Source organism: Oncorhynchus gorbuscha, linkage group LG10 (genome assembly GCF_021184085.1).
Source record: "Oncorhynchus gorbuscha isolate QuinsamMale2020 ecotype Even-year linkage group LG10, OgorEven_v1.0, whole genome shotgun sequence".
Lineage (NCBI taxonomy): Eukaryota > Metazoa > Chordata > Actinopteri > Salmoniformes > Salmonidae > Oncorhynchus > Oncorhynchus gorbuscha.
Genome location: NC_060182.1, coordinates 17,711,884 through 17,732,634, shown reverse-complemented (window position 1 = coordinate 17,732,634; position 20,751 = coordinate 17,711,884). Strand labels below are relative to the sequence as shown.

The 20,751-nt window shown below is 45.3% G+C and overlaps 1 protein-coding gene across 2 annotated transcripts in view; it reads right to left on the bottom strand.

Moving 5' to 3' along the window:
- LOC124045608 (zinc finger and BTB domain-containing protein 46-like) overlaps nt 1-20,751 on the bottom strand; it is a 145,608-nt gene that overhangs the window by 87,709 nt on the left and 37,148 nt on the right. For both annotated transcript variants that reach the window (XM_046365018.1, XM_046365016.1), the window contains exons 2-3: nt 11,793-12,016; nt 10,691-11,546 (exon numbers count right to left, since the gene is read on the bottom strand). In XM_046365018.1, the coding sequence (XP_046220974.1) occupies nt 10,691-11,546; nt 11,793-11,981 (1,045 nt within the window). In that variant the 5' untranslated portion in view covers nt 11,982-12,016. The remainder of the gene's footprint in view (nt 1-10,690; nt 11,547-11,792; nt 12,017-20,751) is intronic.

The following is a 20,751-nucleotide window of genomic DNA, read 5'->3' as shown; positions in this document are numbered from 1 at the left end:
ACAAGAAAATGGTCCAATTCACACACTTATCAAGAGAACATCACCGGTCATCCCTAATGCCTCTGATCTGGCGGACTCACTAAACACATGCTGCGTGTGTAAATGATGTCTGAGTGTTTGAGATAGCCCCTGGCTATCTGTAAATATTTAAAACTATTTTAAATGGTGCCGTCTGATTTGCTTAATATAAGGAATTTGAAATGATTTATAATTTTACTTTAAATGTTTTATACTTAAGAATAATTTAGCAAATTACACTTAGTATTTGATACTTCAGTGTATTTCAAACCAAATACTTTTAGACTTTTACTCAAGTATTATTTTCCTGTGTGAATTTCACTTTTACTTGAGTCATTTTCTATTAAGTTATCTTTACTTTTACTCAAGTATGACAAACGAGTACTTTTTCCACCACTGTGTGTGTGTGTGTGTGTGTGTGTGTGTGTGTGTGTGTGTGTGTGTGTGTGTGTGTGTGTGTGTGTGTGTGTGTGTGTGTGTGTGTGTGTGTGTGTGTGTGTGTGTGTGTGTGTGTGTGTGTGTGTGTGTGTGTGTGTGTGTGTGTGTGTGTGTGTGTACATGTCATGTCATGCTGTCCATCCCAACCATCTCCAAAAATCCCCCCTGGCCAACCCAAAAGGTCACAATATGGGGTTTTCACAGGCGGAAAAACCCCTCAAAACTCACAACTTCTTTTTTTATTAGGCCAAACAGCAACTGTGCAGCCCACAGTATAATGCAAACAGGAAGAGAGAGCAATTACCTCGCTGTGTTCACATGAACAAATAGAAGGTGTTATTTGGTACTGAATTATAAAACAGAATTGTACGATGTATTTATAGATTTTATTTCTAAATACTGTCCCTATCAAATAGATGTATTAAATAAATAAATACATTCCATGGAATACAATTGTAATGTTGTCATACAAGTACATACCCTATTTGAATCATAATGATCTTATACTGTTTACTGTAGAAAACAGAAATCTAACAAATCCATGCTTTATAATATACCAAAAATGTGTTTTAAAACAAATGCACACTACATGCTGTCACGACTTCTACCGAAGTCGAAGCCTCTCCTTGTTCGGGCGGTGCTCGGCGGTGCTCGGCGGTGTTCGACGGTGCTCGGCGTTGTTCGGGCGGTGCTCGGCGGTGCTCGGCGGTGCTTGGCGGTGTTTGGGCGGTGCGCGGCGGTCGACGTCACCGGTTTCTAGCCATCATTGATCCATTTTTCATTTTCCATTGGTTTTGTCTTCCAACACACCTGGTTTCAATCCCATTCATTACCTGTTGTGTATTTAACCCTCTGTTTCCCCTCATGTCTTTGTCAGAGATTGTTTTATGTTCAGTATTCGTGTTTTGTATTTGCTGCGCGACGTGTCCTCGTACCCACTTTGTTTCATTGTATTTCATGGTTTTGGAGTTATGTGTTTTAAGTTATTAAACTACTCCATTCCACCAGGTTTTGATTATCCTGCGCCTGACTTCCCTGCCACCTATACACACGACTGTGATAGAATCTCTGACCAACATGAAGTCAGCAGGAGAAGGTACCCCTGCCATGGAGGTGGAGGAGCGCTTCATGGAACATACGGCGATTATTTCCAAACCGAGCGCCGCCATGGATCGCGCTGTCCAGAAGATGGTCCGCTGGGAGACACAGGGAGTTTTTCCAGCGCCTCTACCAGCACAACCGGGGTCTCCCCTGAACACTTATTTTCCACCTGAGCCTAGCAGGATCCATATATCCATACCACAGGGATACGATGGAAATGCTGCTGGCTGCCAGGGTTTCCTTCTCAAACTAAGCCTGTATCTGGCCACGGTCCAACCAGCTCCATCGAACCGTGAGAAGAGTTTCGCCCTCGTCTCGTGCCTCACCGCGTAAGCACTGGAGTGGGCCAGTGCTGTGTGTGGAGGGGGAGATGCAGCGTTGTTTGATGTTGAGGAGTTCACCCGCTATTTCCGGAGAGTATTTGACCACCCACCTGAGGGCAGAGCGGTGGGTGAGCTCCTCTACCATCTGCGGCAGGAGACGAGGAGCGCCCAGGAGTTTGTGCTTGAGTTTAGGATCCTGGCTGCCGGCGCTGGATGGAGCGACAGGGCCCTGATCAACCATTACCGCTGTAGTCAACGCGAGGACGTCCGTCGGCAGCTGGCCTGCAGAGACACCACCCTCACCTTTGACCAGCTGGTGGACCTGTCCATCCGGCTGGACAGCCTCCTGGCTATTCGCGGGGTCTGGTTGTTCCATCCTCCCGCACACCCTCTCCAATACCCATGGAGCTGAGAGGGATGGTGCGCAGCGAGACCGGAGGGGGGTTCCTACTCGTGCACCATATGTGGCCGCAGAGGTCACACTGCTGGTCGGTGCCGGGTTGGTTCCTCTGGGAATCGAGGTAGCAGGCAGAGCACTCTGGCATCACCCCAGGTGAGTAGGCACCATTCTCATCCAGAGCCCTCTGTTGCACATATGTTTGTCTCTGATACTTTTCCTGAATTTTCCCCGCGTTACCAGCATAAGGCGCTAGTAGATTCAAGTAAGGCTGGGAATTGAATTAATAAAGGATTAGCTCATAGTTTAGGGATCCCCATTTTTCCTGTGGATATGCCTTTCCCCGTTCATGCCTTATAGTCGACCATTAGGGTCAGGGTTTATCAGGGAGGCCACCGCTCCTTTGAGTATGGTAACGCAGGGGGGGTCACAGGGAAAAGATGAGTCTTTTCCTTAGTGATTCTCCTGCGTATTCCGTGGTGCTGGGCCTACCCTGGTTATCTTATCATAACCCCACTGTTTCTTGGCCACAAAGGGCTCTCACAGGGTGGTCGCGAGAGTGCTCAGGTAGGTGTTTAGGGGTTTCCATTGGTGCTACTACGGTGGAAAGTCCAGACCAGGTCTCCACCATGCGCATTCCCACAGAATATGCCGACTTGGCTCTCGCCTTCTGTAAAAAGAAGGTGACTCAATTACCACCCCATCGACGGAGGAATTGTGCGATAAATCTCCTGGTAGACACTGCATATCCCAGGAGTCACATGTATCCCCTGTCGCAAGCGGAGACGGTGGCTATGGAGACATATATCTCCGAATCCCTCCGTCAGGGGTACATTCAGCCCTCCATTTCACCTGCCTCCTCAAGTTAAATTTTTTTGTGAAGAAGAAGGATGGCGGTTTGCGCCCGTGCATTGATTTTCGAGGTCTCAATAAAATCACAGTGTGATATAGTTACCCGCTACGTCTTATCACTACGGTGATTGAGTCAATGCACGGGCGCGCTTCTTCACTAAACTGGATCTCAGGAGTGCGTACAATCTGATGCGTATTCGGAAGGGAGACAAGTGTAAGACGGCATTTAGTACCACCTTAGGGCATTATGAGTATCTCGTCATGCCGTATCGGTTGATGAATGCTCCATCAGTCTTCCAATCATTTATAGACGAGATTTTCAGAGACCTGCACGGGCAGGGTGTTGTGGTGTCTATCGATGACATTTTGATATACTCCGCTACATGTGTCACTGGTGCGCAAAGTTCTTGGTTGCCTGTTGGAGCATGACCTGTATGTCAAGGCTGAGAAATGCCTGTTCTTCCAACAGTCCGTCTCTTTCCTAGGGCATCGGATTTCCACGTCAGGAGTGGAGATGGAGAGTGACCGCAATGCAGCCAGGCGTAATTGGCCGACTCCCACCACGGTAAAGGAGGTGCAGCGATTCTTACGGTTTGCCAACTACTACCGGAGGTTTATCCAGGGTTTTGGTCAGGTTGCTGCTCCCATTACCTCACTGCTAAAGGGGGGCCCGGTGCGTTTGCAGTGGTCAGCTGAGGCGAACAGGGCTTTTAGGCACCTGAAGACTCTGTTTACCTCGGTTCCTGTGTTGGTTCATCCGGATCCCTCTTTGCTGTTCATAGTGGAGGTGGACGCATCAGAAGCTGGGATAGGAGCAGTGCTCTCTCAGCGCTCGGGTGCGCCACAAACTATGATGTGGGGAACCGGGTGCTGTTGGCTGTCGTAAAGGTCTTGATGGCGTGGAGACACTGGCTTGAGGGGGCTAAACACCCTTTTCTCATCTGGGCTGACCATTGCAATCTGGAGAACATCCGGGAGGCAAAGAGATTGAATCCTCGTCAGGCAAGGTGGGCCATATTTTTCACCCGTTTTGTGTTTACACTCTCTTACAGACCAGGCCTCCAGAACGTTAAAGCAGACGCACTGTCCCGGCTGTATGACACAGAGGAGCGGTCCATGGATCCCACTCCCATACTCCCAGCCTCTTGTTTGGTGGCGCTGTTAGTGTGGGAGCTGGATGCGGACATTGAGTAGGCGTTACGTGCAGAGCCCTCTCCCCCTCAGTGTCCAGCTGGGCGTCTGTACGTTCCGTCTGCTGTCCACGACAGACTGATCTATTGGGCCCACACGTCACCCTCCTCTTGTCACCCTGTGATAGGTCGGACGGTGTGCTGTCTTGATGGGAGGTACTGGTGGCCCACTTTAGCTAAGGAAGTGAGCATTTATGTTTCCTCTTGCTCAGTGAGCGCCCAGTGCGAGGCTCCTAGACACCTGCCCAGAGGTAAGTTACAACCCTTACCCGTTCCACAATGGCCGTGGTCGCACCTGTCGGTGGATTTGTTAACTGATCTTCCACCTTCACAAGGTAATACCACAATCCTGGGTTTTGTGGATTGTTTCCTGTCGTCTCTTCCCTTTGCCCGGTCTCCCTATTGCCTTACAAATTGCGGAGGCCCTGTTTACACACATCATCCGGCTCTATGGGGTGCCTGAGGATATAGTGTCTAATCGGGGTCCCCAGTTCACGTCAAGGGTCTGGAAGGCGTCCATGGAACATCTGGGGGTCTCGGTCAGCCTTACCTCAGGTTTTCACCCCGAGAGTCATGGGCAGGTGGAGAGAGTTAACCAGGATGTGGGTAGGTTTCTGCGGTCTTATTGCCAGGACCGGCCGGAGGAGTGGGCGAAGTTCGTGCCCTGGGCAGAGATGGCCCAGAACTCGCTCTGCCACTCCTCCACTAACCTTTCTCCCTTTCAATGTGTATTAGGGTATCAGCCGGTTCTGGCTCCTTGGCATCAGACTCAGACCGAGGCTCCTGCGGTGGACAATTGGTCCCGGCGCGCGGAGGAAACCTGGGAGGCCCCCCACATCCACTTTCAGCGTGCCATACTGCGCCACAAAGTTGGCACAGACCGTCACCGCAGTGAGGCCCCGGTGTTCGCACCAGGGGACGGGGTCTGGCTCTCGACCCGAAACCTGCCCCTCGCCTGCCCTGTCGGAAGCTGGGTCCACGGTTTGTGGAGCCATTTCATGTCCTGAGGAGAGTGCACGAGGTATGTTATAGGTTACAGCGAACCCACTAATTACCATATTAACCCCTCGGTCCATGTGTCTCTCCACAGGCCGGTGTTGGCTGGTCCGCTCCAGGAGGCTGAAGTGCGGGATGTTCCTCCTCCCCCTCTGGACATTGAGGGGGCCCCGGCGTACTCCGTTCGATCCATCTTGGATTCGAGATGTCAGGCGAGGGACCTTCAGTACCTCATGGACGGGGAGGGGTACGGTCCGGAGGAGAGATGCTGGGTTCTGGTGGAGGATGTGTTAGATCTTTCCATGCTGCGAGAACGTCTCCATCCGGATCACCCTGCGCCTCGCCCTCCGGGTCGTCCCCGAGGCTGGTGTCGACGTGCTGCTGGAGCTGCTGGAGCTGGGGGGTGGGTTACTGTCACGACTTCTGCCGAAGTCGAAGCCTCTCCTTGTTCGGGCGGTGCTCGGCGATCGACGTCACCGGTCTTCTAGCCATCATTGATCCATTTTTCATTTTCCATTGGTTTTTTGTCTTGTCTTCCAACAAACCTGTTTTCAATCCCATTCATTACCTGTTGTGTATTTAACCCTCTGTTTCCCCTCATGTCTTTGTCAGAGATTGTTTTATGTTCAGTATTCGTGTTTTGTATTTGGTGCGCGACGTGTCCTCGTACCCACTTTGTTTCATTGTTTTTCATGGTTTTGGAGTTATGTGTTTTAAGTTATTAAACTACTCCATTCCACCAAGTTTTGATTCTTGACTTCCCTGCCACTTCCCCGCGCTTGACTTCCCTGCCACCTATACACGCACGCACGCACACACACACACACACACACACACACACACACACACACACACACACACACACACACACACACACACACAACACACACACACACACACACACACACACACACACACACACACACACACACACACACACACACACACACACACACACACACACACACACACACACACACACACACACGATAACGCACACACACACACACACACATGCGCACACACACACACACAAGTCCATTCACTGCTCACTGGACTCAATAATGACATCAAGCTCACAGTAGATGTTTGCAATAGGGGTCCGATACCGATTTCATTTTTTGGTGGAGAAAACCTACCGATACACCGCTTTACAGCAGGGAAATGAAAACGTGTAATTGCCATTCAAAAGAGCAATTGCCTAATAACTACGCTTCAAATGTTGATTTCAAAGTTACTGCATAGCATAGTTACTGCATAGCAAAGTTACTGCATTGCATAGTTACTGCATAGCATAGTTACTGCATAGCATAGTTACTGCATAGCATAGTTACTGCATTGCATAGTTACTGCATAGCATAGTTACTGCATAGCATAGTTACTGCATAGCATAGTTACTGCATAGCGAAACATATATATTCCCATGTCAAGGCTGTTACTGTTGATACTGTTTGGAAGCACCAGTAATGTATTGGTGATATTGTCCCAAAATGTTTTGCATGTCACCAATCAAGTTTTCAGGATGTATAACTTTCAAAATACAGATGTGTTTTGTGTAATATGGGACACATTTCTGTATAACTTTCAAAATATAGATGTGTTTTGTGTAATATGGGACACATTTCTGTATAACTTTCAAAATACAGATGTGTTTTGTGTAATATGGGACACATTTCTGTATAACTTTCAAAATATAGATGTGTTTTACAGTGTAATATGGGAAAATACAGATGCATTTCTGTATAACTTTCAAAATACAGATGTTTTGTTTTGTTTCTGTAATAAAATACAGGGACACATTTCTGTATAACTTTCAAAATACAGATGTGTTTTGTGTAATATGGGACACATTTCTGTATAGCTTTCAAAATACAGATGCGTTTTGTGTAATATGGGACACATTTCTGTATAGCTTTCAAAATACAGATGCGTTTTGTGTAATATGGGACACATTTCTGTATAACTTTCAAAATACAGATGCGTTTTGTGTAATATGGGACACATTTCTGTATAACTTTCAAAATACAGATTTTTGTGTAATATGGACAAAATAAAATACAGATGTTTTTGTGTAATATGGGACACATTTCTGTAATAAAATACAGATGGACACATTTCTGTATAACTTTCAAAATACAGATGCGTTTTGTGTAATATGGGACACATTTCTGTATAACTTTCAAAATACAGATCTGTATAACTTTCAAAATACAGATGCGTTTTGTGTAATATGGGACACATTTCTGTATAACTTTCAAAATACAGATGCGTTTTGTGTAATATGGGACACATTTCTGTATAACTTTCAAAATTGCGTTTTGTGTAATATGGGACACATTTCTGTAAACTTTCAAAATACAGATGTTTTGTGTAATATGGGACACATTTCTGTATAACTAAAATACAGATGGTTTTGTGTAATATGGGACACATTTCATTTCAAACTTTCAAAATACAGATGCGTTTTGTGTAATATGGGACACATTTCTGTATAACTTTCAAAATACAGATGTGTTTTGTGTAATATGGGACACATTTCTGTATAACTTTCAAAATACAGATGTGTTTTGTGTAATATGGGACACATTTCTGTATAGCTTTCAAAAAAATACAGATGTGTTTTGTGTAATATGGGACACATTTCTGTATAACTTTCAAAATACAGATGCGTTTTGTGTAATATGGGACACATTTCTGTATAACTTTCAAAATACAGATGCGTTTTGTGTAATATGGGACACATTTCTGTATAACTTTCAAAATACAGATGCGTTTTGTGTAGATGTAACTTTCAAAATACAGATGCGTTTTGTGTAATATGGGACACATTTCTGTATAGCTTTCAAAATACAGATGCGTTTTGTGTAATATGGGACACATTTCTGTATAACTTTCAAAATACAGATGCGTTTTGTGTAATATGGGACACATTTCTGTATAACTTTCAAAATACAGATGCGTTTTGTGTAATATGGGACACATTTCTGTATACCTTTCAAAATATAGATGTGTTTTGTTTCTGTAATAAAATGATGGACACATTTCTGTATAACTTTCAAAACACAGATGATGCGTTTTGTGTAATATGGGACACATTTCTGTATAACTTTCAAAATACAGATGTGTTTATGTTTCTGTAATAAAATACAGATGGGACACATTTCTGTATAACTTTCAAAATACAGATGCGTTTTGTGTAATATGGGACACATTTCTGTATAACTTTCAAAATATAGATGTGTTTTGTGTAATATGGGACACATTTCTGTATAACTTTCAAAATACAGATGCGTTTTGTGTAATATGGGACACATTTCTGTATAACTTTCAAAATATAGATGTGTTTTGTGTAATATGGGACACATTTCTGTATAACTTTCAAAATACAGATGCGTTTTGTGTAATATGGGACACATTTCTGTATAACTTTCAAAATACAGATGCGTTTAGTTACTGCATAGCATAGTTACTGTATAGCATAGTTACTGCATAGCATAGTTACTGCATTGCATAGTTACTGCATAGCATAGTTACTGCATAGCGAAAACATATATATTCCCATGTCAAGGCTGTTACTGTTGATACTGTTTGGAAGCACCAGTAATGTATTGGTGATATTGTCCCAAAATGTTTTGCATGTCACCAATCAAGTTTTCAGGATGCATAACTTTCAAAATACAGATGTGTTTTGTGTAATATGGGCCAGATTTCTGTATAACTTTCAAAATATAGGTGCATTTTGTGTAATATGGGACACATTTCTGTATTTCGAACATTATACATCTTGAAAACTTGATTACTGACATGCAAAACATTTCGGGACTGTATCAACAATGGACTAATGAAGCAAATACCAAAATATATTTTTGGGGTGGAGTTTTCCTTTAACTCTGAGGGCATTTCTATTCCACGCAAAAATCCACTCAGAGGAGGCATCTTAAAACAGCTCAGCCTGGGGAAGAGCTAGTGTCTACGGAGATGCATTATTAAAAAGGAGGAGGGGTAAGAGAGAAAGACAGACACACAGACAGAGAGAGGGGGAGAAAGGGAAAGAGAGAGAGAGAGAGAGAGAGAGAGAGAGAGAGAGAGAGAGAGAGAGAGAGAGAGAGAGAGAGAGAGAGAGAGAGAGAGAGAGAGAGAGAGAGAGAGAGAGAGAGAGAGAGAGTGTTTAGGCATTATTCCATCAATAAAGAATGAAGCAATTAAGCTAATCTCAGAGTGGAGGTGCCCTTCTCCCTCTTATCCTTACCAGAAGACGTCACAGAAACCAACGGGACAGGAGGGTGTCTCCACAAACACACACACACACACAGACACACAGACACACACACACACACCCCCAAACCCCATCCTCAAACACACAATCCCACCAATTATACGCCCACTAAACCCACACTGCAAAAACCCAATGGCCAGACGACACAATACCAATACTGTCAACCCCCTGAAAGAAAACACCCCATTATTGCACACAAGACTTCAACTAAACCAGTTCTCTCACAAACCTAAAGAACAGCTCTGCCAGATGAAACAGCAATTCAGCTACTGACAGCCTGATCTACTGTACTGAAAACCTTTCACAAAATGGGATAGGCAAAATACCACTGATAGGTAAATGCCAGTGTATGGCTGCACTAGTGCCAAACTCTGCCAAAATACATCACCGGCAACAAGAGACTTCCTGTAACCTTTAGTCAAGGCTGAGAGAACGTTTCCTGGTTAATGCAACCCTGTAAACCTACTCTGGTTCGGCCAAAACTGTGTGTCTGTTCGTGTGTCTTGTCCGTTGTGCCTAAGATCATTATGTGTCCCAGACTTCAAGACAATTTAGAGTTAAGTAGGTAAACGAATATTAAGCCTATATGAATCAGCCCTCCCTCCCTCCCTCTCCCTCCTTCCTCTCTCCACCTCTCATCATCCCTCTCCCTCCCCTTCCTCACGCCCTCTTCAGAGAGGTCCTTCCCTAAACCCCAGAGAGAGGGGGAGGAGTCTAGATGGCGAGGACGCGTGGATAATCCGTGTGCAGACCCGGGTCAATGCAATTATCCTGTTTTCCTTAGCTGCTACCATGCGTGTGCCCATTTCACAGCCAACTCCCTTAATGCACCCAGGATTAGCTTCCCCTCACTTTATAACCACTTAATGATCTACCTATCCACACACACACACACGCACACGCACACACACACACACAGGGAAGCGGTTTGTTATGTAAGACAATTCATATGTACTGTCCAAATATGGAAATGTGCTTTTACCTTTCCAAATGATATAAGATAATCATGTTATCAAATGTGTTAAGTAGATACAACCAAATTATTTCACATTCTGCCATCCCTTGTCCTGTACCCAGGAACCCAGGGTGTGTCTCCTACCTGGGATGTCCTGTCCATTGTAGCTCCAACGAGTCACGCCCATCACGGGGGGCAGTGGAGAGCCTGGCCTGCTGTCTCTGTCCAGCTCGGTCTGCTGGGTAATATGTCTGACTGTGTCCTTGTTCTTCCTGTTCTTCCTCCTCCCCGACCCAGAGGGCTGCCATGCCCCGTCACCTCCTCCCCCCTGCACCCCCTGTGCCCCTGCACCCACTCTGAGCCTCTCCCGGGGGTGAGAAGTGGAGGAGGGTGAGGCTTGTTCTTCTTTGACAGTGACGGGGCGGTAGTCTTGTGGCCAGGCGTGCTGGGAGTCGTGGCCACCGTCTTCCTGGCTCTCATGGCTCTTGGGTGTCTCCTGGTCCTCTTTACCGTACGTACTGCCACTACCCTCATGGCAGCTGGCGATGGCTGAGTCACCAGAAGAGTTGGCCGGACTCGTACGCCTCTCCAACCATGGCGAGGAGCTTCCTCCTGATATGATGGACACCAGGGCTTCTGATGCCGACCCTCCTAACCCTCCTCCTCCCCTTTCTCCCCCTATACCTCCCCCACCTCCTCCTATAACTCCCCCACATATCCCAGCGGCCGCGACAGCCCCCATCTCGAAGTCGGCCAGTTCGTCGGCCAGCTCGGAGCGGATACTGATGTCCAACGCGGCCTTGATGAAGCCGTGGCAGGCCTGGACGATGTCGGTCATCTGTAGGTAACTGGCAGCTGACATCACCTCAATGACGTTTTTACTGGTCAGCGCCAGGTGGGCAGAGTACATGAAGTCCAGGATGGCTTTGAAGCCTGTCGCTGTGACGATGTCCAGGTGAGTGACGGTTGTTTGGTGATGTGGCTCCGCCCCTTTCTTCACCTGAATGATGAATAATAACGGTATTAATGACTTACTGTATCCTTACTGTACATAGTGTTCTTCACAAACTCCAAAGTGCTTTAAATTGAAAAAGGATAACTAATCATCAATTAATCCCCTATAGAGTAAGCAAATGGGACAGCAGCACTAAGATGTGATCTGGGATTCAGGCCAACGTCCAGTCCTCCAGCACCAATGTACTTAAACCTCTTCCCAGACCTGTGTATTCCCCTCCAACACACCCACCTGGCAGTAGAGGGTCTTGAAGTAACGCGAGGAGCCCAGGAGGACATTCTTGTGGGCCTTGAAGATCTTCCCCTCCACGATGACACAGGCGTCACACAGGATGCCATGCTGCCGCTGCTCGTTGAGCTCACGCAGGAGCTGCCGGTAGTGGGACGAAATCTCCATGTCCTCTGTCCTGTTGCTGTTCATTGGGTTAGCTGACCGGTTAGCCTCTCCTGGACAGTCTGAGGGAGAGAGAGGGAAGGAGGGAGAGAACGTTTAGTGTTAACGTTTCAGCTGACTGGGAGGGATAATGGGAAGGGGGAGGTTAGGAGGGAGGTTATGAGGGAGGTTAGGAGGGAGGTTATGAGGTAGATTAGGAGGGAGGTTATGAGGGAGATTAGGAGGGAGGTTAGGAGGGAGATTAGGAGGGAGGTTAGGAGGGAGATTAGGAGGGAGGTTATGAGGTAGATTAGGAGGGAGGTGAGGAGGGAGGTTAGGAGGGAGATTAGGAGGGAGGTTAGGAGGGAGGTTATGAGGTAGATTAGGAGGGAGGTTAAGAGGGAGGTTAGGAGCGAGGTTATGAGGGAGATTAGGAGGGAGGTTATGAGCAGTCCAAAATCCAGTACAGTTTCCCAGCATGTTACAGTAGCACATTGACAGAGCTTGGAAGTATGAGATGATCAATGCTGATGGCCAATGCTGATGGCCAATGCTGATGATCAATGCTGATGATGATCAATGCTGATGATGATCAATGCTGATGATGATCAATGCTGCTGATGATCAATGCTGATGGCCAATGCTGATGGCCAATGCTGATTATTACTAATAATCACAAAGCATAATAAATGCCCTGAATTACCTCGAAATATCCGATTCAAAGCAACACACAAAAAACTTCAGCAAGTGAAAATAAAGCTCCTAAAACTAGTTCTGTATCTTCCCCTTAAACAGAGGACCATGATAAATACTGGATATTATAATAATGCTTCTGATGGACAAACAACAACATCAATAGAAAAACTATTTTTTTAAAGACCAGAGGCTGTGTGTGTGTGTGTGTGTGTGTGTGTGTGTGTGTGTGTGTGTGTGTGTGTGTGTGTGTGTGTGTGTGTGTGTGTGTGTGTGTGTGTGTGTGTGTGTGTGTGTGTGTGTGTGTGTGTGTGTGTGTGTGCACACCAGTCCTGGTTTCTCTAAGGGGTGAACAGGCTAGACTAGCTCCACCATGGGGCTTCTTTCCTCCCCATCACCCCAGTAACTGACCAACAGTGATTACACACAACTCTTCAACAAAACGGATATCTAAGCAGAACTGCTTTACTGTGCATGTGCTGTATATCACTTCATTCAGTTAATGCCCTTTGTTACTAGGAGATACCTCTTTATGGGAATGGAAGTCCTTCCTACTAGGGTGGTAATCAAATAGGTAAGGATTAGATGAGAAGTCGATAGAGCCCTCTGTTCCCTTTGACTATTCACAGGTTAAAGACAGACGGAACACACAGAGGAGAGAGAGAAAGGAGGAGGGAGGAAGAGAGAGGAGGAGAGAGAAAGAGGGAGGGAGAGAGAGGAGAGAGGGAAGGGAAGGGAGGAGGAGAGAGAGGATTGAAGAGAACAAAGGGAGAGGAGTGCATTGCCATGCTGATGCACTTACAGACAATGCAAACTGGTTAATGAAAAGTAACACACACACACACACACACACACACACACACACACACACACACACACACACACACACACACACACACACACACACACACACACACACACACACACACACACACACACACACACACACACACACACACACACACACACACACGAGACAAAGGCTCCCCTCAAAACACAAGACAAACATTTTGTTAGGTGGTAAGTTAAGTGGTTTACATTATAGGGAGTATAACCCAATCACACACAACAACATGCTGGAGACTGGGGTGGGGGAGTGTGTGGGTGTGTGTGTGTGTGTGTGTAGGGGGGTGTTACAGAGACAGACATGTTAAATTACGCTTCAAATTGAAAGAAAACAGCTATGTAAACTGCACTCGCAGACACACGTGCCAACACAAATGCCAACACAACACACAGGTCAACACACACACACACACACACACACACACACACACACACACACACACACACACACACACACACACACACACACACACACACACACACACACACACACACACACACACACACACACACACACACACACACACACACACACACACACACACACTAGTCAGAGCATTAGTGTTTTACGCTCTTGCTCTCGTCTTGGTGAGTGCTGAATCGGCGGGACGCGTAGTGTTACCATGCGCAGCACTGATTTGTTTTGGAAACGCCGTGGCTGTCACCACTCATTGGCTGTTAAGGGAGACGACAGCCGTGGTTGGCCGAGGTGACAGCAGCATTTGCTCGGGGCCGGCACACTTCAGGTCATGTTTGAGAAAGCTGTGCTCAACCTGATGGCTTGTAAGATCACATCAATCCTGTGTGTCTTCTATATCCACTCAGACAGGCACACCTCTAGTCGACGTCAGGCCAAGCCTGTGTGTGTGTGTGTGCGCGCGCGCGTGTGTGTGTGTGCGTGTGTGTGGGGGATGGGGGTTAGGGGGATGGGGGTTAGGGGGATGCTGGATGGGGGTTGGGCTGATTGACGGTGACAAGCAATGAAGCGGATTTCTCTCTCTAAACTGTCTAAAACGGTTCTGGATTTCTTCCAACTGACTGTTGCCTCACACACACCTGACTGTTGCCTCACACACCTGACTGTTGCCTCACACACCTGACTGTTGCCTCACACACACCTGACTGTTGCCTCACACACACCTGACTGTTGCCTCACACACATACAGTGGGGCAAAAAAGTATTTAGTCAGCCACCAATTGTGCAAGTTCTCCCACTTAGAAAGATGAGAGAGGCCTGTAATTTTCATCATAGGTACACTTCAACTATAACAGACAAAATGAGAGAAAAATATCCAGAAAATCACACTGTAGGATTTTTCATTAATTTAATAGCAAATTATGGTGGAAAATAAGTATTTGGTCACCTACAAACAGGCAAGATGTCTGGCTCTCACAGACCTGTAACTTCTTCTTTAAGAGGCTCCTCTGTCCTCCACTCGTTACCTGTATTAATGGCACCTGTTTGAACTTGTTATCAGTATAAAAGATACCTGTCCACAACCTCAAACCGTCACACTCCAAACTCCACTATGGCCAAGACCAAAGAGCTGTCAAAGGACACCAGAAACAAAATTGTAGACCTGCACCAGGCTGGGAAGACAGATCTGCAATAGGGAAGCAGCTTGGTTTGAAGAAATCAACTGTGGGAGCAATTATTAGGAAATGAAAGACATACAAGACCACTGATAATCTCCCTCGATCTGGTGCTCCACACAAGATCTCACAATCATCACAAGAAAGGTGAGCAAAATATAACTTTTTGGTAAAAACTCAACTTGTCGTGTTTGGAGAACAAAGAATGCTGAGTTGCATCCAAAGAACACCATACCTACTGAGAAGCATGGGGGTGGAAACATCATGCTTTGGGGCTGTTTTTCTGCAAAGGGACCAGGACGTGTAAAGGAAAGAATGAATGGGGCCATGTATCGTGAGATTTTGAGTGAAAACCTCCTTCCATCAGCAAGGGCAATGAAGATGAAACGTGGCTGGCTCTTTCAGCATGACAATGATCCCAAACACAACGCCCGGGCAATGAAGGGGTGGCTTCGTAAGAAGCATTTCAATGTCCTGGAGTGGCCTGTCTCCAGGTCTCAACCCCATAGAAAATCTTTGGAGGGAGTTGAAAGTCCGTGTTGCCCAGCAACAGCCCCAAAACATCACTGCTCTAGAGGAGATCTGCATGGAGGAATGGGCCAAAATACCAGCAACAGTGTGTGAAAACTGTGTGTGAAGACTTACAGAAAATGTTTGATCTCTGTCATTGCCAACAAAAGGTATATAACAAAGTATTGAGATAAAAACTTTTGTTATTGACCAAATACTTATTTTCCACCATAATTTGCAAATAAATAAAAAATCCTACAATGTGATTTTCTGGATTTATTTTTCTCATTTTGTCTGTCATAGTTGAAGTGTACCTATGATGAAAATTACAGGCCTCTCATCTTTTTAAGTGGGAGAACATGCACAATTGGTGGCTGACTTTTGCCCCACTGTATCTGACTGTTGCCTTGTAAGCAGGGTTTTTAGTTTGGTTTGGCTTGTCAAAAAGTCTGTACTTACATTGGCTGAGGAGAAACTTGCTTCAATGTAAAATGACATTGGCTGAGGAGAGACTTGCTTCAATGTAAAATGACATTGTACCCCAGTCTGTCTAAAAGCATGTTTTGATGTAGGCTAGTTTATTCTTCTCTCATTCACTTGTCAAAAATCTATGTGGCGTCTAACCTCCCTTGGGCTGATGGAGGCGTTGAAAGACCTCACCTCTCACCTCCCAACACAAACCCCACAGCTTTTAAGGACACAATTATTCCTGTCATCCTTCCTCCTTTCATCCTCTCCTCCATCTCCTCCTCTCCCCCTTTCACCAAGGCTTTCTAGCATATTATCAAGCTGCATAAAGGAATGGCCAATCTCTGCACTTTGAAAAATCTAGAGAGCAGAGACCTACCGGTACATTTCTACCATTAAGATGATATTCTGACCCTGAATGTGGTCCTTTTCACTCTACTTTAAATGGACATGTGTTTATCCTGTAATACAATATCACCTTATAACACTGAGAAGACCCATGTAACCTGTGTATTATGTGAAATACAGTTCATTCGGTAGGTGTTCAGATCGCTTCCCTTTTTCCACATTTTGTTAAGTTACAGCCTTATTCTAACATGTATTAAATCATTTCCCCCTCATCAATCTACACACAATACCCCATAATAACAAAGCAAAAACAGTTTTTTTGTTGTGTGTGTGTGTGTGTGCAAATAATAAAAACAAAAAAAATGAAATAACTTATTTACATAAGTATTTAGACCCTTTGCTATGAGACTCAACATTGAGCTCAGGTGCATCCTGTTTTCATTGATCATCCTTGAGATATTTCTACAACTTGAATGGAGTCCACCTGTAGGAAATTCAATTGATTGGACATTATTTGGAAAGGCACACACCTGTCTATATAAGCTCCCACAGTTGACAGTGCATGTTAGAGCAAAAACCAAGTCATGAGGTCGAAGGAATTGTCCATAGAGCTCTGAGACAGGATTGTGTCGAGGCACAGATCTGGGGAAGGGTACCAAAACATTTCTGCAGCATTGAAGGTCCCCAAGTACACAGTAGCCACCATCATTCTTAAATGGAATAAATTTGGAACCACCAAGACTCTTCCTAGAGCTGGCCACCCAGCCAAACTGAGCCGTCGGGGATGAAGGGCCTTAGTCAGGGAGGTGACCAAGAACCCAATGGTCACTCTGACAGAGCCCCAGGGTTCCTCTGTGGAGATGGGAGAACCTTCTAAAAGGACAACGATCTCTGTAGCCAGCTTGGAGTTTGCCAAAAGTAGTCAGGTTTCGATGGAAAGATGAACAGAGCAAAGTACAGAGAGATCCTTGATGAATACCTGCTCCAGAGCACTCAGGACCTCAGACTGGGGCGAAGGTTCACCTTCCAACAGACAACGACCCTAAGCACACAGCCAAGACAACACAGAAGTGGCTTCGGGACAAGTCCCTGAATGTCCTTGAGTGGCCCAGCCAGAGCCCGGACTTGAACCCGATCGAACATCTCTGGAGAGACCTGAAAATAGCTGTGCAGTGACGCAGTGACGCTCCCCATCCAACCTGACAGAGCTTGAGAGGATCAGGATCTGCAGAGAAGAATAGGAGAAACTCCCAAAATACAGGTGTGCCAAGCTTACCCAAGAAGACTCGAGGCTGTAATCGTTGCCAAAGGTGGCACCCCCTCCCCCAGCTCTGACTTTGCTGACAGCTACTTTATTAAAGAAAAGTGTACTTACAGTGACTGTGATATGTGGTTGACCCACCAAGATGTCATAAGATGAATGCACTAACTGTAAGTCACTCTGGATAAGAGCGTCTGCTAAATTACTTAAATGTCAAATGTAGTTAAATAAAGATAAAGACCATGGACTTTCTAATGATGGTACACACAGTTTTCATCATGTCTATAAAGTAGACAAATATTTTGTTGGGTGGTAAATTAAGGGGTTTAGATTATAGGGAGTATAACCCAATCACACACAACAACATGCTGGAGACTGGGGTGGGGGAGTGTGTGGGTGTGTGTGTGTGGGGGGGGGGGGGGGGTTACAGCAACATGTTAAATTAAGCTTCAAATTGAAAGAAAACAACGTGTGGCTGGAGGATAAAACAACATCTTGCCGAGAGAGATGTAGGGAGATTGAGGTAGAGATAGAGGGAATACTAATGAGATTTAGCGCTTCAGTAGATCTATAAAACAGAGAAAGACCGAGAGAGATGTAGGGAGATCGAGGTAGAGATATAGAGGGAACACTAATGAGATTTAGCGCTTTAGTAGACCTAGAAAACAGAGAAAGACCGAGAGAGATGTAGGGAGATCGAGGTAGAGATATAGAGGGAACACTAATGAGATTTAGCGCTTTAGTAGACCTAGAAAACAGAGAAAGACCGAGAGAGATGTAGGGAGATCGAGGTAGAGATAGAGGGAACACTAATGAGATTTAGCGCTTCAGTAGACCTAGAAAACAGAGAAAGACCGAGAGAGATGTAGAGAGATCGAGGTAGAGATAGAGGGAACACTAATGAGATTTAGCACTTCAGTAGACCTAGAAAACAGAGAAAGACCGAGAGAGATGTAGAGAGATCGAGGTAGAGATAGAGGGAACACTAATGAGATTTAGCACTTCAGTAGACCTAGAAAACAGAGAAAGACCGAGAGAGAATTTGGCAGAGAGAGAGAGACGGTACATTGAATGAACTACAGGAGAAAATACAAACCCTTCAACCCAAAAAGGCCTGTGGTGTTGATGGTATCCTCAATGAAATTATGAAATATACAGACCACAAATTCCAATTGGCTATACTTAAACTCTTTAACATCATCCTTAGCTCTGGCATTTTCCCCAATATTTGGAACCACGGACTGATCACACCAATCCAAATGTCAAATTGGCTGTTTAACCAATTACATCACAACAGACCACATATTTACCCTGCACACCCTACTTGACAAACAAACCAACCAAAACAAAGGCAAAGTCTTCTCATGCATGAGGGTCTGCTATACAAATTTATGGAAAGCGGTGTTGGGGGGAAAACAAACGACATTATGAAATCCATGTACAGAAACAACAAGTGTGCGGTTAGTGCTTAGTCCCCTTAGTTAGTGATCAGCATCTGACCATAAGGCGCTACAGAGGGTAGTGTGTACGGCCCAGTACATCACTGGGGCCAAGCTTCCTGCGATCCAGGACCTCTATACCAGGCGGTTTCAGAGGAAGGCCCCCAAAATTGTCAAAGACTCAAGTCACCCAAGTCATATACTGTTCTCTCTGCTACTGCACGGCAAGGCTCCTTAACAGCTTCTACCCCCAAGCCATAAGACTGCTGAACAATTAATAAAATGGCCACCCGGACTATTTACATTGACCCCCCCATTTGTTTTCACACTGCTGTTACTCACTGATTATTATCTATGTATAGTCACATTACCCCTACCTACATAAACAAATGACCTCAACTAACCTGTACCCCCGCACATTGACACGGTACCGGTACCCCCCTGTATATAGCCTCATTATTGTTATTTTATTGTGTTACTTTTATACAAATTTTACTTAAATTTATTTGGGAAATATTTTCTTAACTCTTTCTTGAATTGCATTGTTGGTTATGGGCTCGTAAGTAAGCATTTCACGGTAAGGTCTACAGTTTGATTTGATTTGAAATTGGCAAAAAAAAGAACAAATCATTTCACAGAGACGTGGGGTGAGACAAAGTCGCAGCTTGAGCCCCGCCCTCTACAACATATATATCAACATTTACATTTAAGTCATTTAGCAGACGCTCTTATCAACGAATTGGTGAGAGCACAAGAACAGTCTGCAGCACCCGGCCTCACCCTACTAGAATCTGAAGTCAAATATCTGCTGTTTGCTGATGATCTGGTGCTTCTGTCACCAACCAAGGAGGGCCTACAGCAGCACCTAGATCTTCTGTACATATTCTGTCAGACCTGGGCCCTGACAGTAAATCTCAGTAAGACCAAAATAATGGTGTTCCAAGAAAGGTCCATTCGCCAGGACCACAAATACAAAATTCCCTCTAGACACCGTTAACCCTTAAGGGACACAAAACAACTATACATAACTTGGCCTAAACATCAGCGCCACAGGTAACTTCCACAAAGCTGTGAACGATCTGAGAGACCAGGTAAGAAGGGCCTTCTATTGCCATCAAAAGAACATAACATTTGACATAAAAATACTTGAGTCAGTTATAGAACCCATTGCCCTTTATGGTTGTCTGGGCTCAGCTCAAGAACCAAGAATTCACAAAATGGGACAAACATCAAATTGAGACTCTGTATGCAGAATTCCGCAATAATGTCCTCTGTGTACAAGGTAAAACACCAAATAATGCATGCAGAACAGAATTAGCCCTATACCTACTAATTATCCAAATCCTAAAAAGAGACATTCAGTTCTACAGCCACCTAAAAGGAAGTGATTCCCAAACTATCCATAACAAAGCCATCACCTACAGAGAGATGAACCTGGAGAAGATTCCCCTAACCAAGCTGGTCCTAAGCAACTTACTTTACCTTTATTTAACCAGGCAAGTCAGTTAAGAACAAATTCTTATTTTCAATGACAGTGGGTTAACTGCCTGTTCAGGGGCAGAAAGACAGATTTGTACCTTGGGGATTTGAACTTGCAACCTTTCAGTTACTATTCCAACACTCTAGCCACTAGGCTGCCCTGCCAACACAATTAGACCCA